The following is a 27,322-nucleotide window of genomic DNA, read 5'->3' as shown; positions in this document are numbered from 1 at the left end:
AAATCAGTCGACACCTCTAAACATAATTAACACATCTCTACTTTGTTTAATCTACACAGGAACATGGTCAACAGTCCATCCATCTGCATCCAACAGCATAACACAGAAAGTCATTTTTACTTTTCTGTTTGTGTATACGTTGGACAAATGTGATCAGTAATGAGCTTTAAAGGTGCTGGTGAGTGTTTCTGACCATAGGAAAAAGCCCAGCCTGCTTCCTGTCTTTATGCTAAGCTAAGCTAACGGCCTCCCAGCTGTACAAACACAAATTACTAAATTACTGATGTTGACGTCCTCCTCACAGCTTCTTTAGCGCAGCAAAGTATAGCAACTGAACATCAACAACTAACCATGCTAATTCAGACACGTTAGTAAAATGAACGCAAACTAATTAGGCTCTTGTTAACAGTGACATTTCATTTAATTTGGCCTCATTTCATTTTATTAAGTTAATTTAAACTGTTTTTGAAAGGTGTGTGTTGGTGAGACGGGGCCCAAAGAATGCCTGAATCAGCTCTGGTATGGTATTATCTGCTATAATGTGGGTGTGGTTGGCAGACAGCACAGACACACACACACACACACACACACACACACACACACACACACACACACACACACACACACACACACACAGTCTACTCCAAGCCTTCATAAGTTTGGAGGAGGAGGAGGAGGCTGAGAGCTGAGCACAAGTTGTCACCTCTTTATTACAGTGTTAGCCGCACCCTGAATACCAGCTGTGTGCCGTTCAGAGGCATCAGGAGTAAACTGTTTGCTGTTAGGTTACAACACACACACACACACACACACACACACACGTCTCACATTATCTTGGCTGCAGGCTTCGGTGTTGCAGAGGGAAAATCTGTCACCCTCTCAGATCTCAAGGTCACTCACGCTCGGCCGCCTGGGAGCAGCCACATGCACACCTAGCACTCACATCCGTTTGGAGACATTTTAATCTGTCTTCCTGCTTCGATGGCACCTCTGACAGCCCACCAGTGACAGCTATGGCTCATGTTCTGTTTTGTTATTTATGCTGATGGCCTAATTAATACAGACAATCTGATGCAAGGACGCGTGTGGTGATCGTTTGGCGCCCTCTCGCGGCTGACGGGCAGTACATCATCCACAAGCCCTGACATCCTCCTATTGTCTCCTCAAACCAGTAACTAACGCTACCTATTTATATGGTGGTTATGAAAAAAAAAATCACATGACGCAAAGCAGCCTCGGTGGGACCTGCAGCAAACGCATCACCACGAATCCACTTGAAAAACTGCACTTGATCATTTTATCACCAAGCACAGTCAGTCGACTGGAAACGTGAATGTTTGAACAATCCTAACAGGCTTGATATTCGGCGTTGAGGGCAGAGGCTGCACAAAGGGGATCATTGTTGCCTGCAGATGCCCGTCAGTGGTGCAGTCGCCCTTTGAAGGCGCTCCAATCGCAGCGCATAGCGCGACCAAGGCAGGGCGGGGCTTCGCCCCCCCCCCCCCCCATCCCTGCTCCAAGCCCCGCTTTGGCTCCGTGTCCCATTGACTAGACGGCGACAAACCGAGCAGCAGAGTCCACCACGGCTCTGAACTTCACATCATCAGAGTGGGCAGGTGATGACTGGGAGCTCGGATACTGTGGGACTGACGAGCTGAGCGATGCGCACCTCCAGGGGGTCACAGTTTGGACAGGTATGAGACCTGTGGCGCTCACGGATGAAGGACCAGTAGATGTTTAGAGGATCCCAGTGTGGATACAAAGCCATATTCCACTCCTAGAGCACCAGCAGGCCTGGCCCAGTTCAGCTCCACATGGATGGATCCCGTTGTAGGAGCTGTACTCATGGAATACAAAGCCCGTGCTGGTGAGCATGCCTGCCTGTCCGAGCCCACTCCTCTGCGGGAGCCCCTGCTCAGTCCTCTCCTCCTGACACAGCCTCTCAACGCGGACATCCCCTGGTCGCTTCGAGTCCGCTCACCATGAGGACGACCGCTCGGTGATTCGGTGCCTCTGCACGCCTGTACGGACCGGAGACCCCCCCCTCTATTTTTGGATCGGGCTTTTGTTGACTATACACAGGATTTATCTGCGGGCTTTCTTTGTGTCAAAGGGCTTAACGCAGAGTGCGCGGACGGCAGCAGAACTGGGGCTTTGCTTCACCCGCTGTTGCGCCCAGCTGCTCTCTTTGTGGCCGGGCCGTGATGGCAGCCGGCCGGCCGGAGGTGCAGGACCACCCGCCTGAGAACGGCTTCACCCCGCTGGAGCACCCGGTGCCCCGGCTGCTGCCGCACATCGACGGCTCGGTTCTGCCGTCTCTGGGGGGCTTTGGGAAACATCAGAAGCAGCTCGTGGTCCTGACCTGGATACCGGCATTGTTCATCGGCTTTAGCCAGTTTTCGGATTATTTCCTCCTGGCACAGCCCAATGGCACGTGCGTGCAACCCCTCGCGAACCACAGTAACTGGACCGCGGCATCCCCGCCGCTCACGCTCGCTGGAGGCGCGCCTGCGCTCCAGCTCAGAGGCAACGACACCGAGGAGGGACACGGCGACGGCAGCGGAATGCTGTGCGCCTGCAAGGAGTGGAGGCTCGAGCTGCAGACGGGACTTAGTCAGAATGTGGTTACCAAGGTAACGAGAGAGCACCAGATAGAGGCAGTGTGAAGGAAGATCTCTTCTCACCACAGCACCACCACCACCATCATCATCATCCTCACCATCACTGCCAGGCTCCGTTTAGAGCCTGACAGAACAGTAGTAACACAGCTGATTGACAAGTTACCCACTGACCTCAATATGAGAGGACGTGTGTGTGTGTGAGAGAGAGAGAGAGAGCTTGGCTTGGCGTTAGGGTTGAAGTCAGCCTCACAATATAAATAAGACATTTTAAACATCAGAATATTGATACTGATGTTGAGTAGGAAGCGGTCCCAGAGCTGGAGACCTGGGGGTGCACAGACAAACCCGTTTCCCCTCCCGACTGATTCTGATATCTCACCTCGATGTATCAGCAGTTCAGTGAATATAAATAATAGAAATAAAACACTCAAATGTATGACATTGAGGAAGAAACTTGGAGAGTTGAGTCTGGATGACATCCTGATCTGCTTAATAAGGATCGGTGCATCCTTGCCCAGGACTCCAGGGGCCCTGAGAGCTCCAGACTTTACTGTGTGTTAACTACTATGTGCTAATTCAGCAGTGAAAGCACATGGGAATATGACACACTACAGCACTGGCATAACAAATGGCCTTCATGAGCTTTATCTTGGTACCTTCATTATAACATGTTCTTAATATGTTTAATCACATTGCAGGAGAGCCAATGAGATTCTAGCAAAGAAAAACTACAGATAGTGTAAGGGATGGGTCCCCCCAAGGGACCCCCAGAAGATTAATCCTGCCATGCACTTGTGTTAAACATAAAACTATAATAATTTAGACAGCAGAACTTTGTAAAATGCTCCAGCGTGCTGAATGATATCTGGTTTGGTGCTGATACTTTGTGCATAATCAAGCCATACTGACTGATTTCTCCACATGACCGCCAGCCATTTCACAACCGAAACCATAAGTCCCATCCAATAATCATCTCCTATTCTCTCTGACTCGCTGCTCCTGTGCACAGTCGGAGGCTCGGCGGAGGGTTCGGTAAATCATCGTTAAACACCAACACACTCTCATTCACACTCTGCTGTGTGTGTCAGGGCCGTGCACAGAGACAGAGGACACATCGTGCTTCCTCATGTGTCCTCGGCTGAGGTTCACATGCTGAGAGCTGCAGCGGCGTGTGCACTGACCCATGGGCTTCGAGGAGAGAGTGCAAAGCTATTGATTTCTGTTATTATAGACACGCGCCCACATTGACACACACACACACACACATGCTCCTCTCTCTCACACACAAACTCTTCCCTTCAAGGTGCACGTTTGAATATTTCAGAAGCGTTTTTAGCGTGTTTGCACACTCATCACCCTTCATGAATTATCAAAACCGTGAGTCAGAGTTTGACAGACATTTTTGTCGTTTCTGCTCAGCTTTCCGATGCTGATGATTAATTCCCTCTCATCTTTGTTTGGAGTGGTGTTTTCTGAAAAGTTGTCTCTGGCCATCTTTGTGTCTGGTTTCAGTGGAACCTGGTGTGTGACTCGGCCTGGAAGGTGCACATTGCCAAGTTCTCCTTGCTGGTGGGCTCCATATTTGGCTACCTGGTGATGGGTGTCATGGCTGACTGGTAAGCTGCCTCGTTCATGTCACATTGTGGCTCTGCACAACTTTCACCTAAGTTACAAGATGACCTTATTTTCTCACCTCCACTGCTAACCATGCAGGTAGCTTTGATTCTGTTGGTTTTGAGAGATTTCTCTTTAAAATCTCTGCCTCCAAAACAAAACAGTGGAGGTTGTACTTTAGCATTGGGGAGCTAAATGCTAACATCAGCATGCTAGTTAGAGCTGCTATGATTGGTTGATTAATCAACTATTATTTTAATCTAGTACTGCCAATCATTTTTTTTGATTAGCGAATCAATGAGCCCTAATGCTAACATGCTCACAATGCTAACAGGCTTTAGCAAGTTGGTTTACAATCTTAGTTCATCGGTTTTGAAGATGTTTGATCATCATTATTGGACAAATTTAAAACACTGACCTTATTGCCCATGGTGCGAGACTAAAAGTCAACAAATCATCAAAGTTATTTCAGTTCATCCTGTGGTGGGTGGACATGAATGTCTGAACTGAATGTCATGGAAATCGAGTCATTGCTTTGACATTTCAGCCTGCATCGAGCATTTCGTACCAATCTGTGTAGCAGACGTGGATGCAATGAACTGAACAAAGTCTGCAGAAGTTTACCTCTGGGGACCACAAATATCTGTACCAAATCTCAATACCAATAAATGCTGGCATATCTCAGTCTGGACTGTCAGACGAACTGATCGACCAGCTTTGCCATCCCCAGGGCCACACAACCAGTGTGGCTAAAAAACTTTCCAATGGGCCTCACGGAAGAACATTTTTTCATTTGTTTCCTGTTAATCTCAAAGCTTTTTCATCTTCCAGGTTCATCATAATCGCTTGTTCCAGGCTGATGAATTCTACCTGTTTGTGAGGATATTTCAAACAAGAGAAAACTGGTGAATCAAATCACTCGTATGTGCCGCTCAGGAACAGATCTGTTGATATGAGCGGTTGCTGCTTGATGACTTATGTCCTGGGACAGTTTCCTCAGTAGAAATATGTGTTGCTATTAAATGAATTAAGTGACATTTTTAAAAAGCTGTGAGCACCACAGACAGTATTTCAGAACATGGACCAAAATCTCACTGCGTGGCTGAAGTGAGAAAACACACTCAGTTAGATTTGCTCGTGGTCACGTCGGCAGCCTGTGAGCCTCTTGAGCCGCCTCGTGGGAAAAAAGTCCCAGCATTGTGTCTGGGATCAGTAACTATGGGAACAATGTAAAGAAATGTGCAGGCCTCAGCTCTGACCCGACACATTGACCTACTGACCCCTGTAAACCAGGAAGTCCAGGGACCCTGAAGGAAACAATGACTGGAAGGGTCTCTTTCACTCGGCTGCAGACCAAAAGCTTCACTCCTCAGTCTGTGACAGTTTTTAAACACTTTGCCTTATCTTTGTGCTTGACTCCAAAGGTTTGGTCGACACCCGGTGTTGATTCTCTCCGTGCTCTTCATGCTGGTGTTTGGTCTGAGTGTTGCCTTCTCTGTGAACGTCACCATGTTCAGCACCTTGCGTTTCTTTGAGGGTTTCTGCTTGGCGGGCCTCGCTCTCTCCCTCTACGTGCTCAGTAAGTACAAGCTTTCACTTCCTCATCCCCGTCTGCTTTATTTACTTCTGCTTTCCAGCTCATGTTTTCTTCACTCATCCCTCTGTTGTGTTTATTTTAACACTACGGCCGGAGCTGTATCTGGGATCCCTGGGATCCCTGGGATCCACACAGCTCCCTGTCATTTAACTGCTGTCATTGATGAAGGGATATTTTGGGTGTATTTAATATCTTCTGACTTCTTCTAAAAAAAAATCAGTTTCCAACATTTATCTGGTCAGACATTTAATGTCTTTCTTCCTGAAAGGTGGTGGACTGTAAAACCAACAGGGGCCACAGATGGAAATGAGCTCTCAGCTGTATCTGGGCCCCGATTAGCACTATATAGTGCTAATTGGGGACAATGAAGGAAATAATTCCAAGGCGTTATCGTTCTGTAGCTTACATGTGTCAGAAAATTAAATACAGGCGGTCAACCTGCAGCTGTGATGTGTGTTCATTATCCAGTTACTCCAATGGCTGCTCCGCCCCTGACCGGTGCTATGTCCTCACGCTGTCGTTTAGTGTTTAGCCATGCTGTCAATAATAACACACTCTGTGGTATTTTCATTATTTCTGGGACAGCATTTAGTAGTAAAAAAGCCCACGTGAAACCAGAACTTCATTCAAAGTCACCCAAAAGTCTGCAGCTCCACAGACTGAAGACTGAAGCTTTTAGTGTTTGCTGTAACCAAAGCAGGAGGACACCAGTGCTGTGCTGTCAGCACACATTACACATAAACATTTGTTAAGAAGACATAGCAACAGAGTGTTGGTGGATATCATGAATAAGTTACGATTCTGTGTCCCGAGCAAAAAACCTTCTGGGAGTTCTTCTGTATACCAACAAACAACTTGTTTAATTAGGGGTTTGAATACTAAAAGCAGTTAAATAAGACAATAAACTGCAGCAACACGTTTTATTGTTTCAGAAAGACTAAGGGAAGGTTGCACAGACTGGGACAGCAGCTAGCGTGGACTGACTACACAACAAATTGCAGTTAAAGTTCATTTCACGTGATCTGCCTTATTGCTTAAGGTTTGTGGCACAAATCGGTGTCGAGTTCACACTTTTCTTTGTCCTCTAAAGCTCTTCACGAAGGCCCGTAGCCGAGGCGTTCTTAATGACAGCACACAGGCCGACAGCGTTTTCCTTTCTCCCGTGAACGCTCTCACCCCACCCTGCCGTCCCCGCCGTCCCCTGTCCCTGCTGCCGTCCCCCCTCTCACCCTCTGGAGGCCTCTTTCAGACCGGTCGGAGATTAGTGGTACATTATGCGTGAGGCGAGGGCAGACTTTGAGCCTGGCCTGTGGGGCGGGTTTTGTCCCTCTCAGCAGGGGTTCCTGATAAATCTCTGCTGAGCTGCATCTAAAAACAAACAAAATGGACGCCTTTGAGCCGTCTGCCGAGAGGCTGCCGAGAATTTAATCTGTGATGTGTACAAACAAGCACATGGAAGAGTGTCTTAAAGCACAGGCTACAGGGAGCTGTGGTTGTGATATCAGATGTCATCAGGCGTACGACGCGCTGGAGCACACGTGTGCTCGCAGTCATGGAGGGTCACTGATTACCGGAGAGAAATCGTGTCATTACGACGAATCAAATGCACACATCGATCATTTGTCCATCATTCATTCATCATGTGTTCACTCAGTTCAAAGCCGCCTTTACAGGAACAACGGTTTGGATATGCTGCCCCCTCAGGCCTGGAGAGAACTGCCTCCCTGGAACCGTCGGTACCAGTCAGGTCTGGGACGGGTTCAGGGGACTGGTTCTCGTGACGTCCCTACGTGATTAACAAATTATGCACAAACAATCCATTACTGACTATGAATGACACGCGTAACCTGACCGCTGAATGACGCCGTTAAGAAATACTCTCCATGGTCAGTAAAGTACTTCAGTACATCCAGCACGGTAGAGACTCAAGGCATTAGTGTGTGTTTTCTTTCTGTACTGAGCTAATGTCTGATTTTTCTAACAAATATCGAGGTTTAAATTGAAATTAAGTTTTAAGAAATTTGTGTTTTTGTACTAAACAAGATAAGATTTGCAGATACAAGAGTCTAATCAAGTGCTTTTCATGTACCAGCCAGTCTGAGCAAACAACAACATGACATGAATGCATTTAAATCTCAGCTCAGTCGGTAAAAGTGTGTTTGTACACGCACATTTTTGTCCTTTTACAAAAATCTGCTTTGCCCCACAGAAATGTGAGTGATGGGAGGCAGTTTTTCTGCTCTCGGTCAACCATGTGTGTGTGTGTGTGTCTGCTGCTTGTGTGGGAGAACAGATTGTATGCATGCACTTTGAAGTGCAACAAAAAGGTGTGTTTGTGTGAGTTTGTGTGAGTGTTTGTTGATTGCTTTGGGTGTGGATGAATACAGGAGGAGGAACAGTCGGCTCGCTGCCACCGAATGACTCGCTTTGAAGTGAACTCACATTATGACAGCAGATAATAGACGCTGCCATCCCATTAACAGTAAAAAACATGTAGAATAACAGCACACGGCGTATTAGAAGGATGCTTGAAGCTTCCGATACGTACTGTACTTACACATGAGCTGCAAGGAAAGGCAAACCGGCCACAGATGCAGGGGAGACTCTGAATATGGTGCTGCCTTTGCTGTTTGCCAGGAGAGGAACAACAGTCGCCCTGCAGGACAGCGACAGTGCAGTCGATCAGATTTTTGGCAGTGACACACTGTTTTGTTGTGTTGGCTCTGCAGACCAGCACTCTGGGTTTGAAATGAAAAAGTTCCGATGAGGCTGCAGTGCCGACTTCCAGCTTTAATTAGAAGGTTTTCACATCCACGCCGGGTGAACGCTGGAGCGCCGAGCTCTTTATGAACACAGTGCAGCAGGACGGTGATCTGAAACAAAGAAAGAAGGTGACAGAGGAAAGTTTACATCTGCATCCAATGAACAGCTCATGTCTTTTACACGTCGTCTCTTAGCCCACCATCTGAACACCAAAGTGTGTGTATGTGAAGGTTTGATTAACGCGGGTAAACTTGACGTGTCACGTTTGACAGATTATTTACCTCATGAGACTTCAGAAGACGTTAAAACTGCTTTCAAAAAGTTTTGAGAGCGTTCTGCGTTAGGCACATGGTTTTTCCAGAGCTGATGAGTCAGCCATCTTGTTTTCTTCCCCTCGTTGTTGAGACTTGCACATGCAGTACCGAACAGGTTCTCAGCGCTGACTGATGTTCGAGTGCTACCAGAAGTATTTCTGTGCCAACGTCTGAAACTTCAACATGAATCATCGCACAGAGAAATAGTCGGAAATGAGCGTGTCTGACCCGGATATCACGTTACCATCACAGAGAGGGAGTCGATAAATACCTACGACCACTGCAGGGTCATTTTACCCCCAACTGAGCGCCGAAGGTTCTCTTAGTGTAGGGTTATGTAGGGTTATGTGGCTGACAGAAAAATCTGGTTTTAAATCTGGGATTGTGGCCACATGCTACAAGTCGTGCAGGGCGAGAAAGGCAAGCAGTCGGACTAACATACAAGTCAGCAGTTTAGTTTGTAGATTGTCAAAATGGTCAAAAGTTAATATTCCTAACTCCATCACAGTTTATAAACTGATCAACCAGGTTCAGCTTTGACCTTCTGTAACTCGCCGTAGTCGTGTGCTCACACAGGCTTCTCATACGCTGAGGTTAGCAGACCTGGCGTGTCGCTGTTGGGCCTGGAAAAATCGTTGGCGGCTTTGTGTGCATGTGGAGTATCATGACTGTGCTGCACTGGGCTAAAACTGAGGGGGGGACAGATGTTTGCACCCATTAAGGATGTAAACAGCCTTGAGTTAAAGCTGAACGCCAGCACTTTAGCATCAGAGTCATTTGAACATGCAGAATGACGGAGCCAACGTCATAAAAACACGTCGCTGGCTTGAAACTGTTCTGTCATGTAATGTAAAACCCAGCAGAGACAAATTAGCGCAGAGTCTGATAAGATGAGCCGCGTGCAGCGTACACGTGCTGCCTTCTCATTGTGGATTATCGTGCTGCTCTTAACTCGGACGTCCTTTTTGTCTGAATTCTCCTTCCCTCCTCTCACTCTGTTGCTGGAAAAGCGGCTCTGAATTTCTATTTCTAAATCCAGCAGCTCTCTCTTGCCCTTTCCATTTTCACTCCATGCTTCCCTTGACTCTCTTCTGCCCCATTCATCCCCCCCCCCTCCTCCTCCTCCACCACCTCCTCCTCCTCCTCCACTCTCACTACCATTTTATTACTACCCTCATTTCTCATTTTCGCCAGGCTCATTTGAAATCTCTCATCGTTCGGTTATCTCTCTGCAGCATGCAGAGAATAATAAGCTCCGCTGGAGCTTTCAGCTGAAGCTTTAGTTTGCTCTGCTAATGTAAGTGTGTCGCCGTGTGTGTGTTTTGTGCATATCTGCCTGCTGTACCAATTCTGCACAGGGTTTATTAGTTTGTACTTCAGCATCTACCTCAGGGCCGTCCTCTGGGAGCTTTTGTCTCTTCATTCTTTGACTTGTTTTTCTCTGCAGTTGAGGACAGTACAGTATTGTGTTAGTCCAAGTGGTTGTTTGGGCAAGAAAATATTTAAAGATTAACCTTGAAGGAATATTAAATATTCACCTTCTGTTGGCTCCTTCTCAGCAGACAGTCAGCTTGGATGTTTTGTTTTAACCAGTTTTACATCCATGAGTTTGAAGGCCTCTCAGATGCCAAAACACTGCAAGGGTTGCTAATGTTTTGAAGAGAGACTTTAGCATTTTGGTTTATCTGTCCTCTGACCATCAGGTGCATCGGATAACATAATATGTCATTCATAATCACAAGCTAGTTTTGTTGATTGACTCACTGCTCTCATTAGATCAAACAACCACAGAGGACAAGATTTACTGCATGAGTCATTTTAAATGTTTTATGGAAGTTTTTTCCCCACAAAAGTGTGTCAACATTTGAATTCATTGTGCGTGCTGAGACGCTGACGAGAGCTGCTGTTGCGAGCTACCAGATTTTCAGAGCGACTTCCCGAGGCCTACAGGGAGTCAGCATTTGGTGCTGAAAAGACAGACTTTCAGGGAGTCGGGTTTGTGTGGACCCAAAGGAATGAGGCTTCAGTTTACAGCAATGAGACAAGGTTAATATGTTTGCCTCTTCCTCTCAGTGTCGCTCCTCAGAGACTTGTAGGTAATGATAAAACATGCAGCATACTTTGTGTGTGTGTGTGTGTGTGTTTATGGGCTGTGGGGACTGCTGACTCAGCTGGGCAGAAGGACTGACCTGACACGCTGTGCCCTCGTCAAGCCTTCTGTTTCACATCCTCTCTGTGAAGCCAGCAACAGAAGCTTCCTTTCATCATCCATTCATTTTGTTTAGTCTCCAAAAGGCCAAACTCTCATCCTGAGTTTCCAGAGGCTTAAGGTGACGCCTCAAACTGTTTAGTCCCACAGTCGGTTGAATTCTTGGTGGTGTTCAGGTTACACTTGATATCAAACACAGCAAATCGTCCCGTCTGAGCAGATGGAGCTACGTAATGTCTGTATTGCATGTTTTATCCACAGCAGCAGCATGACTTTAGTCTCAGTCTGAAGGTCACTCTCTCAACAACTATAAGATGAACTGCCAGGAAATTAAAAACAGCCCATTGTGTCGCTCCTCTGACTCCTACCTGCAGACCGACGTGCAGTCTGACAATTTAAGACCTTATAACAGCCTCAGATATAATGCAGTCTGAATCCGGCACTCAGCTCGTTGTGATAACGAGTTCTGATCGAGTACACACCGACCCTCAGTCTCAGGACAAAGAATATGAAAGACTTTAATGGCTAATTATCCAAATGGTCGCTGATTCATTTTCTGTGGGTCATCTAACTGATGTATGAACTAATGATTTCAGCACATTCCTCCCTCTAACCTCTGCGGTCTGTCTTTACATTCACGTCACACCAACACAGGCTGTGGTTCTCACTCTGAACCCATGCTGTTAGCAAGCCAATTGTCCCTGCACTCTGTTCTTGTGCCCCGGGCAAGGTTAGCAAGGGAACAGCAGACAACAGAAAGTGAGTGTGTGTCAGCCATTTGCCATCACAGATTACTTTGGCCATTAGATCAGCTGCCTTTTGTTGCCCCCCTCTTTGTTTTTAGCCTCCCTTTATTCCATTCTAGTTTTTGTTTTCCACACCCTCTGCAACTGTTCACTTTCAGATGTAAAGACAGTGGAGAAGCTGGAGGGAGAGGGAGAGGAAGGCGGCAAGGAGGGTGGGTAGAGGTGGGGGATGGTGGCTTTACAAAGGGTGAGGGAGCCACTTCAGCCCTGATGAGCAAGAGGGAAGAGTGGGCAGGAGGGGGGTGAGGGAGGATCAGCCCACCGTGTGTGTGTGGGGGGGGGGATGAGATAATCAGCACAAGGAGAGCCATTCTCACACTCAGCTGGAACAAAAGGTCCTTGGCAGTGTGTGTGTGTGTGTGTGTGTGTGTGCTGTTGTCCCAGTAGAGTCAGGGGGATCAGAAACCTCCCCAGAGAGCTGGGGAGTGTTTTTTGTTTTGCGAGGTAGGTTTTAGGGATACATTATGTCTGCCAAGGTATTGCTGGTCTGTGTGTGTGTGTGTGTGTGCGTGTGTGTGTGTGTGAGCCATGCCTATTGGCTGCTGTGAGAAGAGTATCACAGAGACAGCACTGTGCTGTTCATCAGAGCAGACAGTCAGTCTGAGACAGCAGTGGTGGAAAGTACTTGTAAACAAACTCTACACTTAAGTCTGATTTTGAATTATAGACAAAAGTATTGGGACACCTGCCCATCACACCAACAGGGACTTTAATAATGTCTCATTGTAAACACACAGACAGCTTTGCAGCTCTAACAGCTTCCACTCTTCTGTGAAGGCTTTCCACAACATGTTGGAGTGTTTCTGTGGGAATTTGTGCCCATTCATGCAGTAGAGCATTTGTGAGGTCACACACTGATGTTGGACCAAAAGGCCTGGCTCACAATCTCCGTTCCAGTTCATCCCAAAGGTGTTGGATGGGGTTGAGGTCAGGGCTCTGTGTGGGCCAGTCAAGTTCTTCCACACCAAACTCATCCAACCATGTCTTCATGGAGCTTTGCTTTGTGCACTGGGGCACAGTCATGCTGGAATAGAAAAGGGCCTTCAACAAACTGTTGCCACAAATTTGGAAGCATAGCATTGTCCAAAATGTCTTGGTGTGCTGAAGCATTAAGATTTCCCTTCACTGGAAGTCAGGGGCTGAACTCAAACCTGAGAAACAGCCCCATAAAGAGATGCATCTGGATATTTTTGTCTATATAGTGTATTTGTAGTGCTACACTTTATTTTATGCCACTCATACTTGCTTCTAGATTTTACCTTGTTGCATTAATCTGACAGCCTCAAGGGCCCCCAATACGTTCCCAAACATTCTTGAATTTCCCTCGGGATCAATAAAGTATCTATCTATCTATCTATCAAACTGACGCAAACTGAACAGACCTTAGTGCACCTTTGTGTGCTTATAAGGGTGCGTTTATTGTCATTGCCCAGTTGCACAAGGAAAATCATGGACACAGAAAGTGGCTTCAGGTACGATGGTTTCACTTGCAAAACATTCATTGCACAAGGATGCAACATAGAACTGCTCTCGTTGTTCTTTGGTCAAAACTCAACATTGACACGTTCACTTTACACTCCCATCGCCTGTGAACACATCCAGCAGACGCAGAGCAGCATCACCATCCCACTGGACTCATGTCTGTGTCCACCTGATGGCTGCAGATCAGGTTTAGCTGTTTTGTTCTCCACCAACTCCTGAGAGAAAAGTCAGGCTGTGGCTGCTAATGACTCCACTGTGTTCAGCAGCAGTGGGCTGACCTGCGCAGACCCTGAGGGGGTCACGCCGAGCGACCCCCTTTTCTTTCAGTCATTTGAGCTTTAAATGGTCACCCTGATTCATTGCAACCGGGACTTTCAAGGGAAAGCAAAGCTAAACTGTGAAACTATCCCTCAAGCACCCAACACCAAAGCAGACCGACTTCGTAAAGGTGGGCTGTCTTTCTCCTGTGACGCACGAAGTCGGTGAAAAGAGAGAAGCAGGTTAAGGATTACGGCTGAGTGTAATTTCCTTCAGCTGTTTCGATCCTGCGGGGAGGATTTTTAGAGACATTAACTCTAAAACTGTCAGCCTGGGGCTGAAGAGAACAGATATGAAGGGATTTTCAGTAATACCTTTATTTTTCCTGTCTCAGCCTTTCTGCCACGTGTCCCTACAGAATCGTTTCCCTCCATCTCTCTGTCTCATCTGAAAACCTTTCTCTTCTGTCTTTTCATGTGTCTCTGTCTCGCTGCCTCCCTCATGCTGGACTTTATTATCATTCCTCTGGTGATTCCTCTGGTGAATGGAGGGACTTTTCCGCGTCCTTTGGACAGAGAAAGTAATTAGTATTCTGGTCCTCTCTTCCCACTTTCTCCTCTCCCTCCTTCGCCTCCTCTTCACAGTAAGCCATGATGGTACATGAGGCCAGGTCCCCTCCCTCCCTCCTCACCCACCCACAATGGTCACCTTCAAAAAGACCTTGCCATATGGGCCAGGCCATCTGGACTGTACCATGTTAGAGGCAGTAGGGGAGGGGAGGGGAGGCTGCTGGAGGTAAATTAAGGGACGGTTAGGGCAAAACTCTCACCGAGCAGCTGAACCCTCTCAAAAGCTTTGACGAGTGGGCCATCCTGAGTTCATAAAGGCGTCTTGTGTTAAACTGCCATGTTCTCAGGGGGAAAGATCCGTAATAGGAAACCTCAATAATTCAGAGAGGAAACTCAATACTGGCCCCATCATTAAACAAACATACACATCACACTTTTCCAGGCCGTTAAGGCTGCTGTTGATCACATCCACTGACGTTCTGCTTACACATAATTAACTTGTCTCCACTGGTGCTCCAACAATAAAAGGGTCTATATTCAATGTGAAACTAAACTGTTCTCTCTGTTTATTCCAGGAATCGAGCTTTGTTTGCCAGGCTGGCGTTTCTCCATGACCATGGTGGCCAGTTTTGTGATGGTGGGCGGGCAGCTACTCATGCCAGGGGTGGCTGCTCTGTGCCGTAACTGGCCGGACCGGGATGACTGGCAGGTCCTGCAGATTGTCATAATCAGCCCTTTCGTTCTGATGCTGCCCTACGTCTGGTGAGTCTCTGAGGAATTCCACAGTTCAGCTGAGGGGAGGGGGGCAGCTTCTTGTTGCTCTGAGCCAGGCGAAGGCTTGTACAGTACAGCACTGAGCACACTCTGCTTCTGCTAACAATACTTTCTTTCTCCTGCTGTTTGTCTTCTTCCTTCTGTTTCTTCTTCTTGCTCTCACAACAAATTCTGTTTTCATCCCTCTTTGTCTTTCCCATCCCTCTTTTTCCTCCTTTCTTTCGCTGCAGGATTTTTCCCGAGTCGTTGCGCTGGTTGCTGGCCACCCAGCACTACAGGCGGTCCAAAGCCATGATGCTGGGCATCGCCAGGAAGAACCAGGTTGACCTGACATCCGAGCCGAGCGGAGTTCTTACAGGTGATTTCAGTAAGGACAGTAAAACAAGACGACTGACCCAAAATCCATGCTCGCCATGAATTTATACTTTCTTTTGCTTTGTTCATGTCATTGTGCAAATTATTTTAATTCGTCATTCGTGTTATGCTGCGGCTGCTTCTTGGTGTGTGATGAAATGGACATGTAACGACTCGCATACAAAGACTCACAGATCTCCTTTTCATGTCACAAACATGTTGAAGTAGCAGCACTTCCCAACTCTCTATGTGATGAAATGCACTTGCAACCAGACGAACACATTCACGCTCCTTTTTATCTTCGCCGTTTCCTTGCTGAGAGATCAATAATGTCCCTAACAATTATTGGCATTCGAATCTGACGAGTCATTATTTCATCATAAAATGCCAAAAAAATAGTGAAGAATGCCCATCACAGTTTCTTAAGAGCCCCAAGGCACAAAAATTGCTTGTTCTGTACCAGAAAAATATTTAATTTAGAATAAAACTTAGGAGGGAATTATTACATTTAAGAGGTTTTAACAAGTGAATATTTGGGATTGGTCAGTAAGGCATCAAAAACATTGATAATTAATTGTTTTACACCTCGGTGATTTCCTTCACTCAGCTCTTCCTCTCCTGGCTCGCTCATAGATCCAGTGTTTCTGCCTTTGCCATGGCCAAACAGTTAGACAGATGATAAGAGGGCGCAAAGGGATGAGCCATTTCAGTCTGTGCCGAAGGTCCCTTAGCAGCCGGTCTCTCATTACCTTCTGACAGGAAGGGTCTCAAGGTGTGCGTTTCATGTTTCCTACCAGAACTGGAGCAGGAGCTGCACAAGAAACCCCAGAGGACCTGCATTGTCAAGATGATGAGCACCAGGAACCTGTGGAAAAACATTGTGGTGCTGTGTGTCAACTCGTAAGTGTGTGGCGTTTGTGGCTGGGCTCGTACACTCCTTTCTCTAATCAAAGCCAACATCCGTTGTGTTGAGAGAGCATGAATTACACATGAGATCGTCCCCCAGAGAGAAATGAAGACATGTATGTGAGCGTAAAGCTCGCTCGCCCCGCGGCAGACGCATGTGTCAGGCTCTTCCTCCTTATCTGCATTCTCATTGGCTGTTTGTGTGTTGTCTGTGCAGGCTGACAGGTTATGGGATCCACCACTGCTTCGCTCGCAGTATGATGGACCCGGAGGCCCAGCCCACTGCTTTGTGTCATGCCGACTATTACACTATGGCCGGCATCGCTGTGGCAACCTGCCTGGCGCTTTGCCCTGCGGTGGGTTTGATGGGTCGGCGTGGAGGGCTGCTCACCTTCATGATCATAACGGCACTGGCATCGCTGCTGCAGCTGGGTTTACTCAACTGTGAGTAATCACGCAGAAAAATCCACAGGAGGACATGTTGCAGTTTAGACTTCCACCTAATGTGTTCAGTCTGTGATTTTCAGTGATGAAAATTTGTTTTAATTTGAGGAAAGTGGCTTTGACGGTTGGACGTTAGCTCCCCAGGCCTGAGGGCTTCAGCTAGAAGCAGCATATAGAAGTCAGATGGAGAGAGCTGCCCCTCCCTCTCAGGTCTCAATGAGGTCATACTGATCAACTCGGAACCGCGATCCTGTTCATTTCCCGTCTCCTCAGATGTTGTCAGAAACATCATTCAGTATAATGTTTAGCTGAAATACAGTATTGTTTGTTTCAGTTGGACCAAGCACGGTACAGACCGACCAGCCACGGTGGTCAAGCCACAAAAATCTGTCCTGAAAGTTCTGAAAACCGTCTTGGACGCACATGACAGAACAGAAAGTTAAAGCGTAAACTGAGTCCCACAGACAGGACAGACTGCAGTTCAGCTCTCAGTCTAATTCTCCCCTTTCTGACCCACATATGCAGTACAGAAGTCATTATTTCAGGCTGGAGTGGTAACCTTCATTCTGCCTGTTGTGAGTCAGCGCTGTGCTGTGCTTTGTGCTTACTAACCACACGTTCTCCTCTCTGCTTCGTGATGGAACCCAGTGATAGGGAAGTACAGCCTCCGCCACGACACAGGTACAGCTCCACTTTGGTTCTTTGGGATATAAAATCATTCAGTCAAATAGTACACACTGAAAGAGCTCTAATGTGCTTAATGTTAAATAAGCTGCTGTCTGTGTTTGTTGTGTATCTACACGTCTCGTCTTCCTGTGGACAGTCCTGCGAGACACGCTTAACAGGAAATTCTCGGTGGCCTTCTCCATCATCGGCATGTTCTCCTCTCACGCGGTCAGCACGCTCAGCATATTCTTCTGTGCTGAAATCACTCCGACTGTTATCAGGTGAGTCCGGGTGGCCATGAACACGTAACACGACTCGTCTTCAGCCTTTTCATTCCACCCATCGACAGAGCAGCTCAGGAAGCACAGTAAGCGACCTTCTGCAAGGCAGACGGGAAGACACCCGGCCTTCATCAGTGCCACAGTTATGCAGTACAGATGACTCTTAAATAGTAAAAACACATATGTATTTTTACTGTTAGTACAAAATGGCAAAGTACATTTATTTCTTGAGTACTAAATGTAAAAGCAGTACACATACTGTCCACACTGTACAGTAGTGCTTCGTGTGGAAGCTTCTGGCACGGCTCTCAGTTTCATGTTGCTCATTGGCTCCATCATGTGGTGCGGTTTTGTATGGCAGGTGTCCGTAAAGGCCTCGGTGTGCTTCAACTGAACTTGTTCGTACCAAGTGTCGTCCAGAGGTGTGTAGAAGGAAAAGTCCTTTACCTGTTGAGTGGACACACCTGAGGGCAAGACTGGAGAGTGTGCCATCACAGAGGAGGGTGAGAAAGGACGAAGCTCACTCGTGGGGGTAAAGGTGTTCTCTTTCAGTCTCTCCTCTGAGGCACTCATGGTGTTATGTTCATTTATGCACACAAAAAATAGTATAGGTTGTTGTGCAAAGAATCAAAAATGAGAGACAGCTCGAGAGACGTTTGCTGAAGTGGACGAGACAGTGGGTTCATTTGAAGCACACTGAGGCCCTAAAGAGCCCTTGTAGTTAAGTCTCAGTCATGCCAGACGACCTTGGTGAAGGATCTACAGCACTTCCTCTCTCTGTGCAGGGGTGGAGGGCTGGGCCTGGTCCTGGCCAGCGCCGGCTTCGGCATGCTCACCGCACCCATCATGGAGCTGCACAACCAGAAGGGTTACTTCCTGCATCACGTGATCTTCGCCTGCTGCACCCTGCTGTGCATCATCTGCCTGCTGCTGCTGCCTGAGCCGCGGGGCCAACCCCTGCCGGAGAGCCTGGCAGACGGGGAGACCTTCACCCGTCAGACGCTGCTCCATCCAGGGGAGCAGCACCTCCTCCTCGCCAAGAGTGACGGGGACTACTCCCGCGTCCACGACACGCCGTTACACCTCTCAGCCACTGGGGGCGCCACAGTGGCAGTAGCCACTGCTCTGGCAGCCGTCCCTGCCTCATACGCCCTGGCGACAGGTGGGGAGGTGATTGGAAATCGTGCCATAGCCAATGGCGTGTGAGCATCGTAGCAATAGTCTACTACTGTGCTTTTAATCGCTCGAGCATTAACTGACTGAATGGTCAGGGAAATAAAAAAAAAAAAAACTTTTGAGGGAAAAAAGAATCGGATGAACCAGATGAACTCTCGTCATGGTGAGGTTTGAGATGGTGACGATAATACATTTGTGTAGTTTGTAGTGACTATGATTCATTCAGGAGTTGCCAAAAAAAACTTGTACTGGACTAAGTTTACCTGAAGTCAGTGTGTGTTCAATAACATGAAAGTCCTCAGTGGTGTTGGTGATTTTCTTGCACTGCCGTCCGCCCTGCGGGGGCTGATTCACAGGTAACAGAAGAAGCCGACGCAGGCAAGCGAAGAGACAAAGAAGAGCAGAATAGCTTTCGATAACGTGTGCTCCGTGAGTTTCTGTTTGTAGTGTTGACTCGTCGAGACAGGATTTGACTGCATCTTATAACTGCTTCGAAGTTATTTTGCACTAAATGTCAGAGACACAATCAAGAGAGCCAACAAATCGGAGACCCAGGGATTGGCTAAACCACTACCACTCTTTGCATGAAAGGGCACAAATAGTTTTCCTTGTTTTTGTTTTTCTTCTGATCCCTACAAGTCCAATGTGGCACTTTATCCTCAGAGGTGGGGTCAGCGTGGACACTGATGTGTGAAGAAAGCATCACTGCTGCTGTTGTGGGTGTATGATGGTTGTCTGATGTGACGAACAGCCGGAGACCTTGGCAGACTGCACGTGTAGGTTTTAATGCTAAACAAATGTGAGAGTTGAACAGACATTAGAGCGAGCAGCCAGTGTGCTTCTGTATGTCTTATGACGCGTCTCGGCATTTAAACGGCTTTATCAGGATGGCTCTGTTCTTTTAACAAAACGGAGAATGTAATTTAAGAAAATCCAGTATTTATTTTGTCATGCTGCCAAGGGCAGTTTGTTGCTTGAAATACCTCCTTAATTAGCAAATATTTCCACTCCAAGTCTCACTCCTCCTCCTCTGTACTGTGGTAATGTTGTAATCCTGCTCCTCGGACGTGTAACTCTAGCCAGAAAGCACAATATTTTACAGTTTTTTGAGATAAGCGTCTGTGAAGATTAGAATAGAGCAGAGTTGTCTGCATGGACCTGGCATAGTTGTGATTAGTGTACATTTCCACACTTTACTACGTAAGTATCCCTTAGGACTGCATTAAAACATAAGGTATGTGTTCATGTGCCATTCGTTCATGACGTACGGACGTTCAGCCTCACTTTTATAGAATATAAGCACAGTGAATAGATTAACAATCCCGTAAACCATTTCTGTCCAAACGTACCTGAATCCACAGATCCCAGCATCCTCCATGTTTAAAGTCATATTTAGTACACAATACGTACTTTTATCACCCCGTGTGGTTTGCTAGTTTGTATGGTTTCAAAAGTTAAACAGGAAAAAAAAAAAGAACTCAACCACTAATGCTGTTTTCTAAGTGTTATTTTTTTAATATGATGCATTTGTACAAAAAGCCATAGGCCTACATGTTTTGATAATAAACCACTTAATTTATTATGTCAATAAAAGAACACTCGATGTGACTGTTTGTGGTTCTTGTGTCGGACTACGACTGCAGTATGTGAAGGAGTACGAAAGTCCAAAGAACTGGAGAAGCACCTGCGACTCTGTGGTGTCCTTCGTGTCCTCAGTTCTGCACAGAAGAGCCCAACGAGCCGACGTGTTCAGAAGTGTTCAGGGTGAAGCTCCAGCTCCTTCTTGATCCTGTTCTCCACCAAAAGACTGAGGTTGACATCCGTCACCGGGAGACTGTAACTCACATACACTTGCTTTTTGGTCTTCTTTGCTGCAAGAAGACAGAAACAACAATCATTGCACACTTTACGTTAGTTCTCGTACACAATTACGTTAAAGCAGGGGAGCCCAAACTTTTTCACTGGGGGGCGGGTTAAAAAGTGAAACTTAGAAAAAATAAAAATAAAAGGAACATCAATGATGTTCGCTATGGCAGGCGACACAAAAAGCAGACATGATGTTTACTGTGAAGGAGGACCTGAGTGAAGCTCATACTGTGCACTGCAATGAATGGAGGCCAGTGGCTGCTCTGAATGCCAGAAAAACACATTAAACCAGTCCACAAGAGACCAGCAGGACTGGGAGTGAGAAAAGACAAAAACATCTCCAATATTCTCCAAAAAAAGTGACTACATGTCAGCTGAAAGTAGCTTTTCATTTAATGTTTTTTTTTTTATAACGTTTTACATTAGCTGCAAAAATGAAACACGCACATTCATACGAGGTCGTACATCTTTACCTAATCTCTGAGCCAAGGAATTTGGAGTCGTATTGGATGGGTCCCCCATGACTAATGTGGACAAAGGCATGGCATCCTGCAGACAGACAAACAGGAAGTAGGACAGTGGTTAGTCCCCCTGCGAGGGCACAAATCATCAGCTCTAACGTCTTTCTTAAAATGTTTGTCAGCCCAGATGTTCCCAAACACTTTCAGACCCACAAACATCTGGATCATCGGCTTCATCGTCTCTGGTCTGTGCTGGAGACAGAAGACGCCCAGCGCTGAATTAAAAGGACATTAAGTTAACACAACTGTCCAACTGCTTCTCAGTTGTAGTATTTAAGCACAGCTGAGCAGTTTGTTTTGTGGTCTGTTGTATTGTACTATGAATGTACTATACACATGTACTGTATTACATATTTATATGTTGTGCGTGTATTTTATTCGGGATGTCTCCCGGCCTCAGTGGCCCTTCTCTGTATAAATAAACGTTTGAAAGGTGAGACAATATGGATAAAATATTCCATCATGGTGTAGTTACTAACAGATTACATCAAACAACGCAACGGAGGGGGAGATAAAACAACGAGAGAAAAATGTCTTTGTGGTTTAAAAATTCACTGCACATATTTCCACTTTCAATTTCACTGTCAATTCACTTCTGTCCTCAGGATTTAAATCAGTATCTGATCAAAATACCTCGAATCACAACCCTATGCAACCGATGAAAACCTCTGTGATTATAATTTACATTACATTACCATTAAAAAATAAACCATCTTAGCTGGCTTAAGGCGCCCCTGCACAGCGGGGAAGCACCGGTCCACGAAGTCCACACATAAGCGGTGTCCACCCACTTGTGTTGTGTTTACTTACATATTTGCTGCTCATTGACAAAGCCAGGTTGGACAAGTCCGGAGCCGAACCGACCCACAGGAAAAACCCGCCGCTGAGCTTCATGACGTGGAAATGCACGACCTGCTCCAGAATCTTCTCCGAAAAATTGTGCACCGTGATGGCTTCACACACGGATCCGTTTAGACTGTCGTTCATTTTGTTTAACTCAGGCTAGCGGCCACACCAGCAACCATTTGAACTCGTGCTAGCTGTAAACAGAAGCAGCCACTTCCGGGTTAGAGAAAAACAGCAGCCCAAAGCAATCGATGACCGATGATCCGCTGTCATCACAGTCAGCAGCTGATGTTTAATATTTTCATTAATAACGTTAATCTCTTATTAAACACGATTACAGCAAATGTTACTGAGTTACATAATATCGGAAACAAGGCACCCATTTGCTTAATAGGAAATTTTAATTACAAAAAACAAGCATTGGAATTTTATAGTGAAATATATACCAGTTAAAATACAAGTTACATAATTAACAAAATTAAAAGAGGTCTTCACAGTGTGAATATCTATTCCATCTATCTAACATACTAATAACCCGGTTCTTCTCCGTGTTAATTAATGGCTCAATCTTCCAGAAAGTCTTCCACCAATTTGTTGAATTCATCAGCGAACCGCAGGTGGAGGTTGTGTTTGCCCTCTGGCATCAGGTGTAACCTAGAATTTAGGACAAAAAGTGGGCATACACATGTTGTTACCTGTGTCATTTGCTTATTTGGAGCTCACTGTAATGTTTAAATCTGTGTGTGTGTGTGAGAAGTCTCACTTTGATCCCTTGATGTGCTTGAGGAGGCACTGAGGGTGGATGCTGGGCACCATAGGGTCTTTCTCTCCATGGACGATGAGGGTTGGACAGCTGATTAGAGGCAGAAGCTCCATGCAGATACTCCCTGACCAGCAGACATTAAACATTTTGACTTTGCTGTTTTCAGCGTTTTTATTAGTTATTACAAAATGAATGCTCCTTGTGTATAAAAGTAGGCTAGCAGGGATCTTAAATAAAATTTCTAAATTCCATCAGTCTTGCGTTTAAAACAATACATATAGACAAAAGTATCCAGACACTCCGCTTTATGGGGCTGTGACCTCACAAATGCTCTACTGCATGAATGGGCACAAATTCCCACAGAAACACTCCAACATGTTGTGGAAAGCCTTCACAGAAGAGTGGAAGCTGTTAGAGCTGCAGAGATGGCCATGTATTTAGAATGCTTGTCCCAGTACTTTTGTCTATATAGCGTATGTTGTATATACCAGCAACCATCAATATAGCAACTTCATGTATAATTGCAACATGACTCGAAAATATTTCCCCTACATTTCTTGATTTTCTTGTTTCAGACGGTTTTCAGTTTCATCACTCGGGTAATGAGTACATAAGAATTAAGCAGTATCACACCGGAGGGTGTGCTTTTTGGCTAGTGTCATCTCCGTTTCCATAGAAATATCTGAAAGCTGACTAATAACTGGAAACCAATCAGTCACATCGGTAGACTCCTGATGAAACCTCGTTTACTACTCCAGCAAAGTGGGCCGACCCCTCGAAGCAACCGAAACACGGAGACGATTTGTAGTCCCTGCTGAGTCAGCTAGCAAACTCGAGCTAACGTTAATGCTTTCTAGAGATGGTGGGATTTCCCAAATTGAATAAATAGCTCACATAGAAACAATAACTGAGTCTTGTAGTAGCCAAGATATCTGCTGAAAAAAACATGTTTTTCCACAGACACATTTAGCTACCATGTCTGCAATCTTAACAGCTATTTTTAAGCTAACAGTATGTCTGCTAACATCATGGCTGAACAGTTTCCATGTGTTCCAATCATTTCCAGCCCAGACTGTTCTAAAGCCCAAAAGACAAAATGAAGCAAAAGAAAAAAAAATGTCACAACATTTTTTTTATCAAATGCAATATTTTGCTTTCATATTTCATATTTCATATTTGTTGATGTTAAGCCTTTCTTCTCTGGCTTGCTGCTCCTCCCTTCAGATATTTTCCCAAACTGCACCATGGAAAAGGTGGAGTAATATTTTCAGTGATGAGCACCATGTGCTGTCATACTGATTTAATCACACTCCAAATGTCTAGATGACCAATCAGACTGCTTTGCTCTGAACTTCGTATTGAACATCAATTCAGTACCTTCTGCTCTCTTTGCAAACTGTGCGATCCCATCCACCCAGGCCTCCCACGTTTTAGCAAAGACTTCTGCTCCATACATCTCCTCCATGGGCTGCCTCATCCTCGCACTCCACTTGGAGACATCACGGACCGCTACAGAAACCCGTGCACACAGTTAAGGGAGACTACAACATGCACAGTTCGCACAGTTTAGGACTACACTGGCAGTTACCCAAGACAGCCAAAAGCAGGAGCAGGAGTACCGTCATAAAGTTGGAGGTCGTGCTGGGAGACAAAGGCGTTGGATCCCCATACGACCATCTTCCTGATCAGGTCGGGGTTCTTCGCTGCTGCAATCAGAGCTGTGATTCCTCCGTCACTCCACCCCAGCAGAGAGAACCTGCCGAAGCCCAAAGCCTGACCATGAAAAAGGAACAAACGTCCCTTTGTATCAAATCACAGAGAACTCTGAGCACCCAAAAAAAATATTAAACGTGAAAATCTGTGTGCACAGACTGACTAAAATGTGCGCTCCATTTAGAAAGTTTATTTGAAGAGAAATTGCACAGTCGTAAAGCACTGTGACTTGTGAATTTTCAGTCTATCATAAGGATATTTTAGTGTTTTCACTATTATTGTGAAACCAGTTGTTAGTCTGTGCTTTCGTGTAGCTCTTGTGAATTCCTCATTTTTGCTCTGGAGCTTATTTCAAGTTTACTGTAACTGAGGATACAATTCCAACAGTAAATGCATCAGAACAGCATGTTTTTATTATTTTCAATTGCAGATGATTTGAGTGTTTAACTTTCTTTAACTGAAACTTTTTAACTTAAATCTCGTTTCACTGCACTGTTTCACCACATCTAGCTGCCTCATACGACGCAGTACATTTGGAGAGTGATTCCGACTCATTATCACCCTTAGATGATCAACAGACCTTCATCAGATCCACTGCATCCTTTGCGTCCCTCTCAAAGAAGTCTGGAGGGAAGTCCCTGCCTGGGGGACGGGACTGTCCGTAACCCCGAGGATCCCAGCCCACCACAGTGAAGCGTTCCTTATTCAGAGACTTCAGCTGAGGTCCAAAGTCGGTCCGGGTGCTGCCTGTGGGAGAACACACCGAAGTGACTGAGCGTGTGTGGGAGATGTTCTGTATCAGTAAGGTGTGCTGTGTTTACCCAGAGCGCCAGGAAGCAGCAGCACGCCGTGTTTCCCTCTGCCCACCTGCTCGTAGTACAGATCCACTCCGTTAACGTGCTGCCTGCCCGAGGCCACTGACGAGCTGCAGGGAAACAACAGCCACAGCAACGTGAAACCCCGTCCTACTCGTGCTCCACTGAAATGTAGGTGGAGCATGCTGAACGCCATGCAGCTGTGATTTTGACTGAATCTTCATGCACCACATTGTTGCATACTTTTGTGCATTGTTAGCCATTTTGCCTGGATCCAGAGGTGTACTGGTGTTTGGTGCTGTGTTTCTGTACTTCACTTTCACAGTTGGCACCTCTGGGTCGTTGTGACCTGCTGTTAAACATGAATCATCTTGTGACGAGGGCCTCGACCTGAAGGACGCTTTCATAAAACATGAAGCTGCACAGACACTGACTGCTTTGACGGCCTTCCACCTGGTTACCGAAAAGCCACCGAGCAATAAGCTTAATGCGTGGAGAAGTCCTGTGTTCAGCAACAAGACGCTGCGGGACTCTGAAGGTCTGCCAGCACATTTTGACGTTTTAAACAGGAAAATGAATCATTTCCCCCAGGAATGAAGGGTAACTAATTATGCACAGCAGCCACAGTTTAAATGTTGAAAATGCTGACCTACCTTATCTTATTCTATATGATGGAAAATGCACGATGTTATTGATCATTTATCATGATTGCAAAAGCACGTGTTCTGTTAAGAAAAAAATATCTCCAAAATTTGCGCATAATCGATTATCACAATTACTCTCAACAGAGAAATGAAAGCTTTCAGCTAAATGTAGAGGGAATGTTCAGCATGGTGCTTCAATTTTAAGGACTTTTTTTAACTAAAAGTTATCACTATAATTTCAGATCTATCTATTCCACTGCCTGGACAGACTGCGCCATCTGGTGGATTGAAACCAAACAAGTTTCCAGAGAAGTTTGATCAAAAATGACGAACATGTTAAACTCAGCAGTCACTTCCTGCCTCGCGGGGCCGCGCGGTCAGAGTCCACGTGAGGACAAATGTGCGCACAAACATGCAAACGTTCACACGGTGCCAGCAGTTACCAGCAGCGCTGAAAGGCCGTCATGGCTGTCCGACCGTCGGCTCTGCGCTTCAGCAAACGTCCTGAGAGTAAAGCCAGCGCCATTGGTCTGCAGTCCGAGCGGGTCGCGCAGGTCTTCAGACGGCTGCAGACTGAACCAGGTCCCGGCTGATCCTGCACGGCGCGTGGTTAACGGGTGTCAGGAAGCTGCAGTCCCTTTGAGTCGTCATTGGCAAAAAAATTTAAAGTGAAAGCACGAAAAAGGCGTCACGCAAATGTTTGGCCTTTTATATTAAATACGCTGGTAGCGTATTTTAAGTAACACATGGCTTCATTGATTTCCTAATAATTTCTGCGGAAATTTCTTTGAAGCACATAATACGGGGAAATAAAGACGGTGTGATACTGTAAATATTTGATGTGCAGGCCGTCATACTTTCCCTGTCGGTTAAGTTCCATTTAAACCTGACTGAAAATAAATTCATTACACTGGAAACTTTAATGGCTCGTTTATTTTCAGTTGTTTGCTCGCCTGGAGACGAAGTTCACGTTCAGAAGACCTGCAGTTCACTCAGCAGTGGTTACGCTGACAAACAATTGAAAGTGATTTATTGGAAACGTACCAACAGACTGTCTGCATTTCAGTCACTGCTGGTGGCCTACAGTTAGTCCCTTCAAACCACAAATGTCAGCCTCATGGTGGCGCCACAGGAAGAGTCAGGGAATCACAGGTGAGAATATTCATTTCACACCAGTCCAGTAGTTGCTGAGATATTCAGTGTGGATGTTAGAGGAACAGACCAACACAATATCACGGCAGTTTGTGAAGTAGTGACCAGATCTGATCTCTGGGATCCATGCAGCCTGGCAAACACCAAAATCCTAAAGAGGAAGTGATT

The 27,322-nt window shown here is 46.1% G+C and overlaps 3 protein-coding genes across 5 annotated transcripts; 1 reads left to right on the top strand and 2 right to left on the bottom strand.

Annotated features, from left to right (window-relative positions):
• Nucleotides 1-1,541: 1,541 nt before the first annotated feature.
• On the top strand, nt 1,542-20,189 carry LOC124060524 (solute carrier family 22 member 23). The gene is made up of 10 exons (XM_046391609.1): nt 1,542-2,633; nt 4,134-4,237; nt 5,660-5,814; nt 14,809-14,995; nt 15,238-15,365; nt 16,159-16,261; nt 16,485-16,711; nt 17,360-17,392; nt 17,535-17,658; nt 18,444-20,189. Exons 1-10 carry the CDS (start codon nt 2,205-2,207, stop codon nt 18,862-18,864), a joined length of 1,911 nt encoding a protein of 636 aa, XP_046247565.1. The 5' UTR covers nt 1,542-2,204; the 3' UTR covers nt 18,865-20,189.
• A 134-nt stretch (nt 20,190-20,323) lies between these two features.
• On the bottom strand, nt 20,324-22,309 carry psmg4 (proteasome (prosome, macropain) assembly chaperone 4). Its single transcript, XM_046391615.1, has 3 exons — nt 22,032-22,309; nt 21,174-21,249; nt 20,324-20,705 (listed from the first exon to the last, which is right to left on the bottom strand). Exons 1-3 carry the CDS (start codon nt 22,206-22,208, stop codon nt 20,584-20,586), a joined length of 375 nt encoding a protein of 124 aa, XP_046247571.1. The 5' UTR covers nt 22,209-22,309; the 3' UTR covers nt 20,324-20,583.
• Nucleotides 22,310-22,449: 140 nt separating this feature from the next.
• Nucleotides 22,450-26,780, bottom strand: bphl (biphenyl hydrolase like). Of its 3 annotated transcripts, XM_046391611.1 has the most exons (8): nt 26,446-26,747; nt 25,602-25,710; nt 25,365-25,468; nt 25,124-25,290; nt 24,450-24,603; nt 24,208-24,339; nt 22,831-22,954; nt 22,450-22,721 (listed from the first exon to the last, which is right to left on the bottom strand). In XM_046391611.1, exons 2-8 carry the CDS (start codon nt 25,619-25,621, stop codon nt 22,631-22,633), a joined length of 792 nt encoding a protein of 263 aa, XP_046247567.1. In that variant the 5' UTR covers nt 25,622-25,710; nt 26,446-26,747; the 3' UTR covers nt 22,450-22,630. The 3 variants fall into 3 exon arrangements, with proteins under 3 accessions (XP_046247567.1, XP_046247566.1, XP_046247570.1); XM_046391610.1 differs by lacking the exon at nt 25,602-25,710 and having other exon boundaries at nt 26,446-26,732; XM_046391614.1 differs by lacking the exons at nt 24,208-24,339; nt 25,602-25,710 and having other exon boundaries at nt 26,446-26,780.
• Nucleotides 26,781-27,322: the final 542 nt, after the last annotated feature.

The sequence above is a fragment of the Scatophagus argus genome, chromosome 6 (assembly GCF_020382885.2).
Source record: "Scatophagus argus isolate fScaArg1 chromosome 6, fScaArg1.pri, whole genome shotgun sequence".
Classification (NCBI taxonomy): domain Eukaryota; kingdom Metazoa; phylum Chordata; class Actinopteri; family Scatophagidae; genus Scatophagus; species Scatophagus argus.
This window is presented reverse-complemented; position numbering and strand designations above follow the sequence as displayed.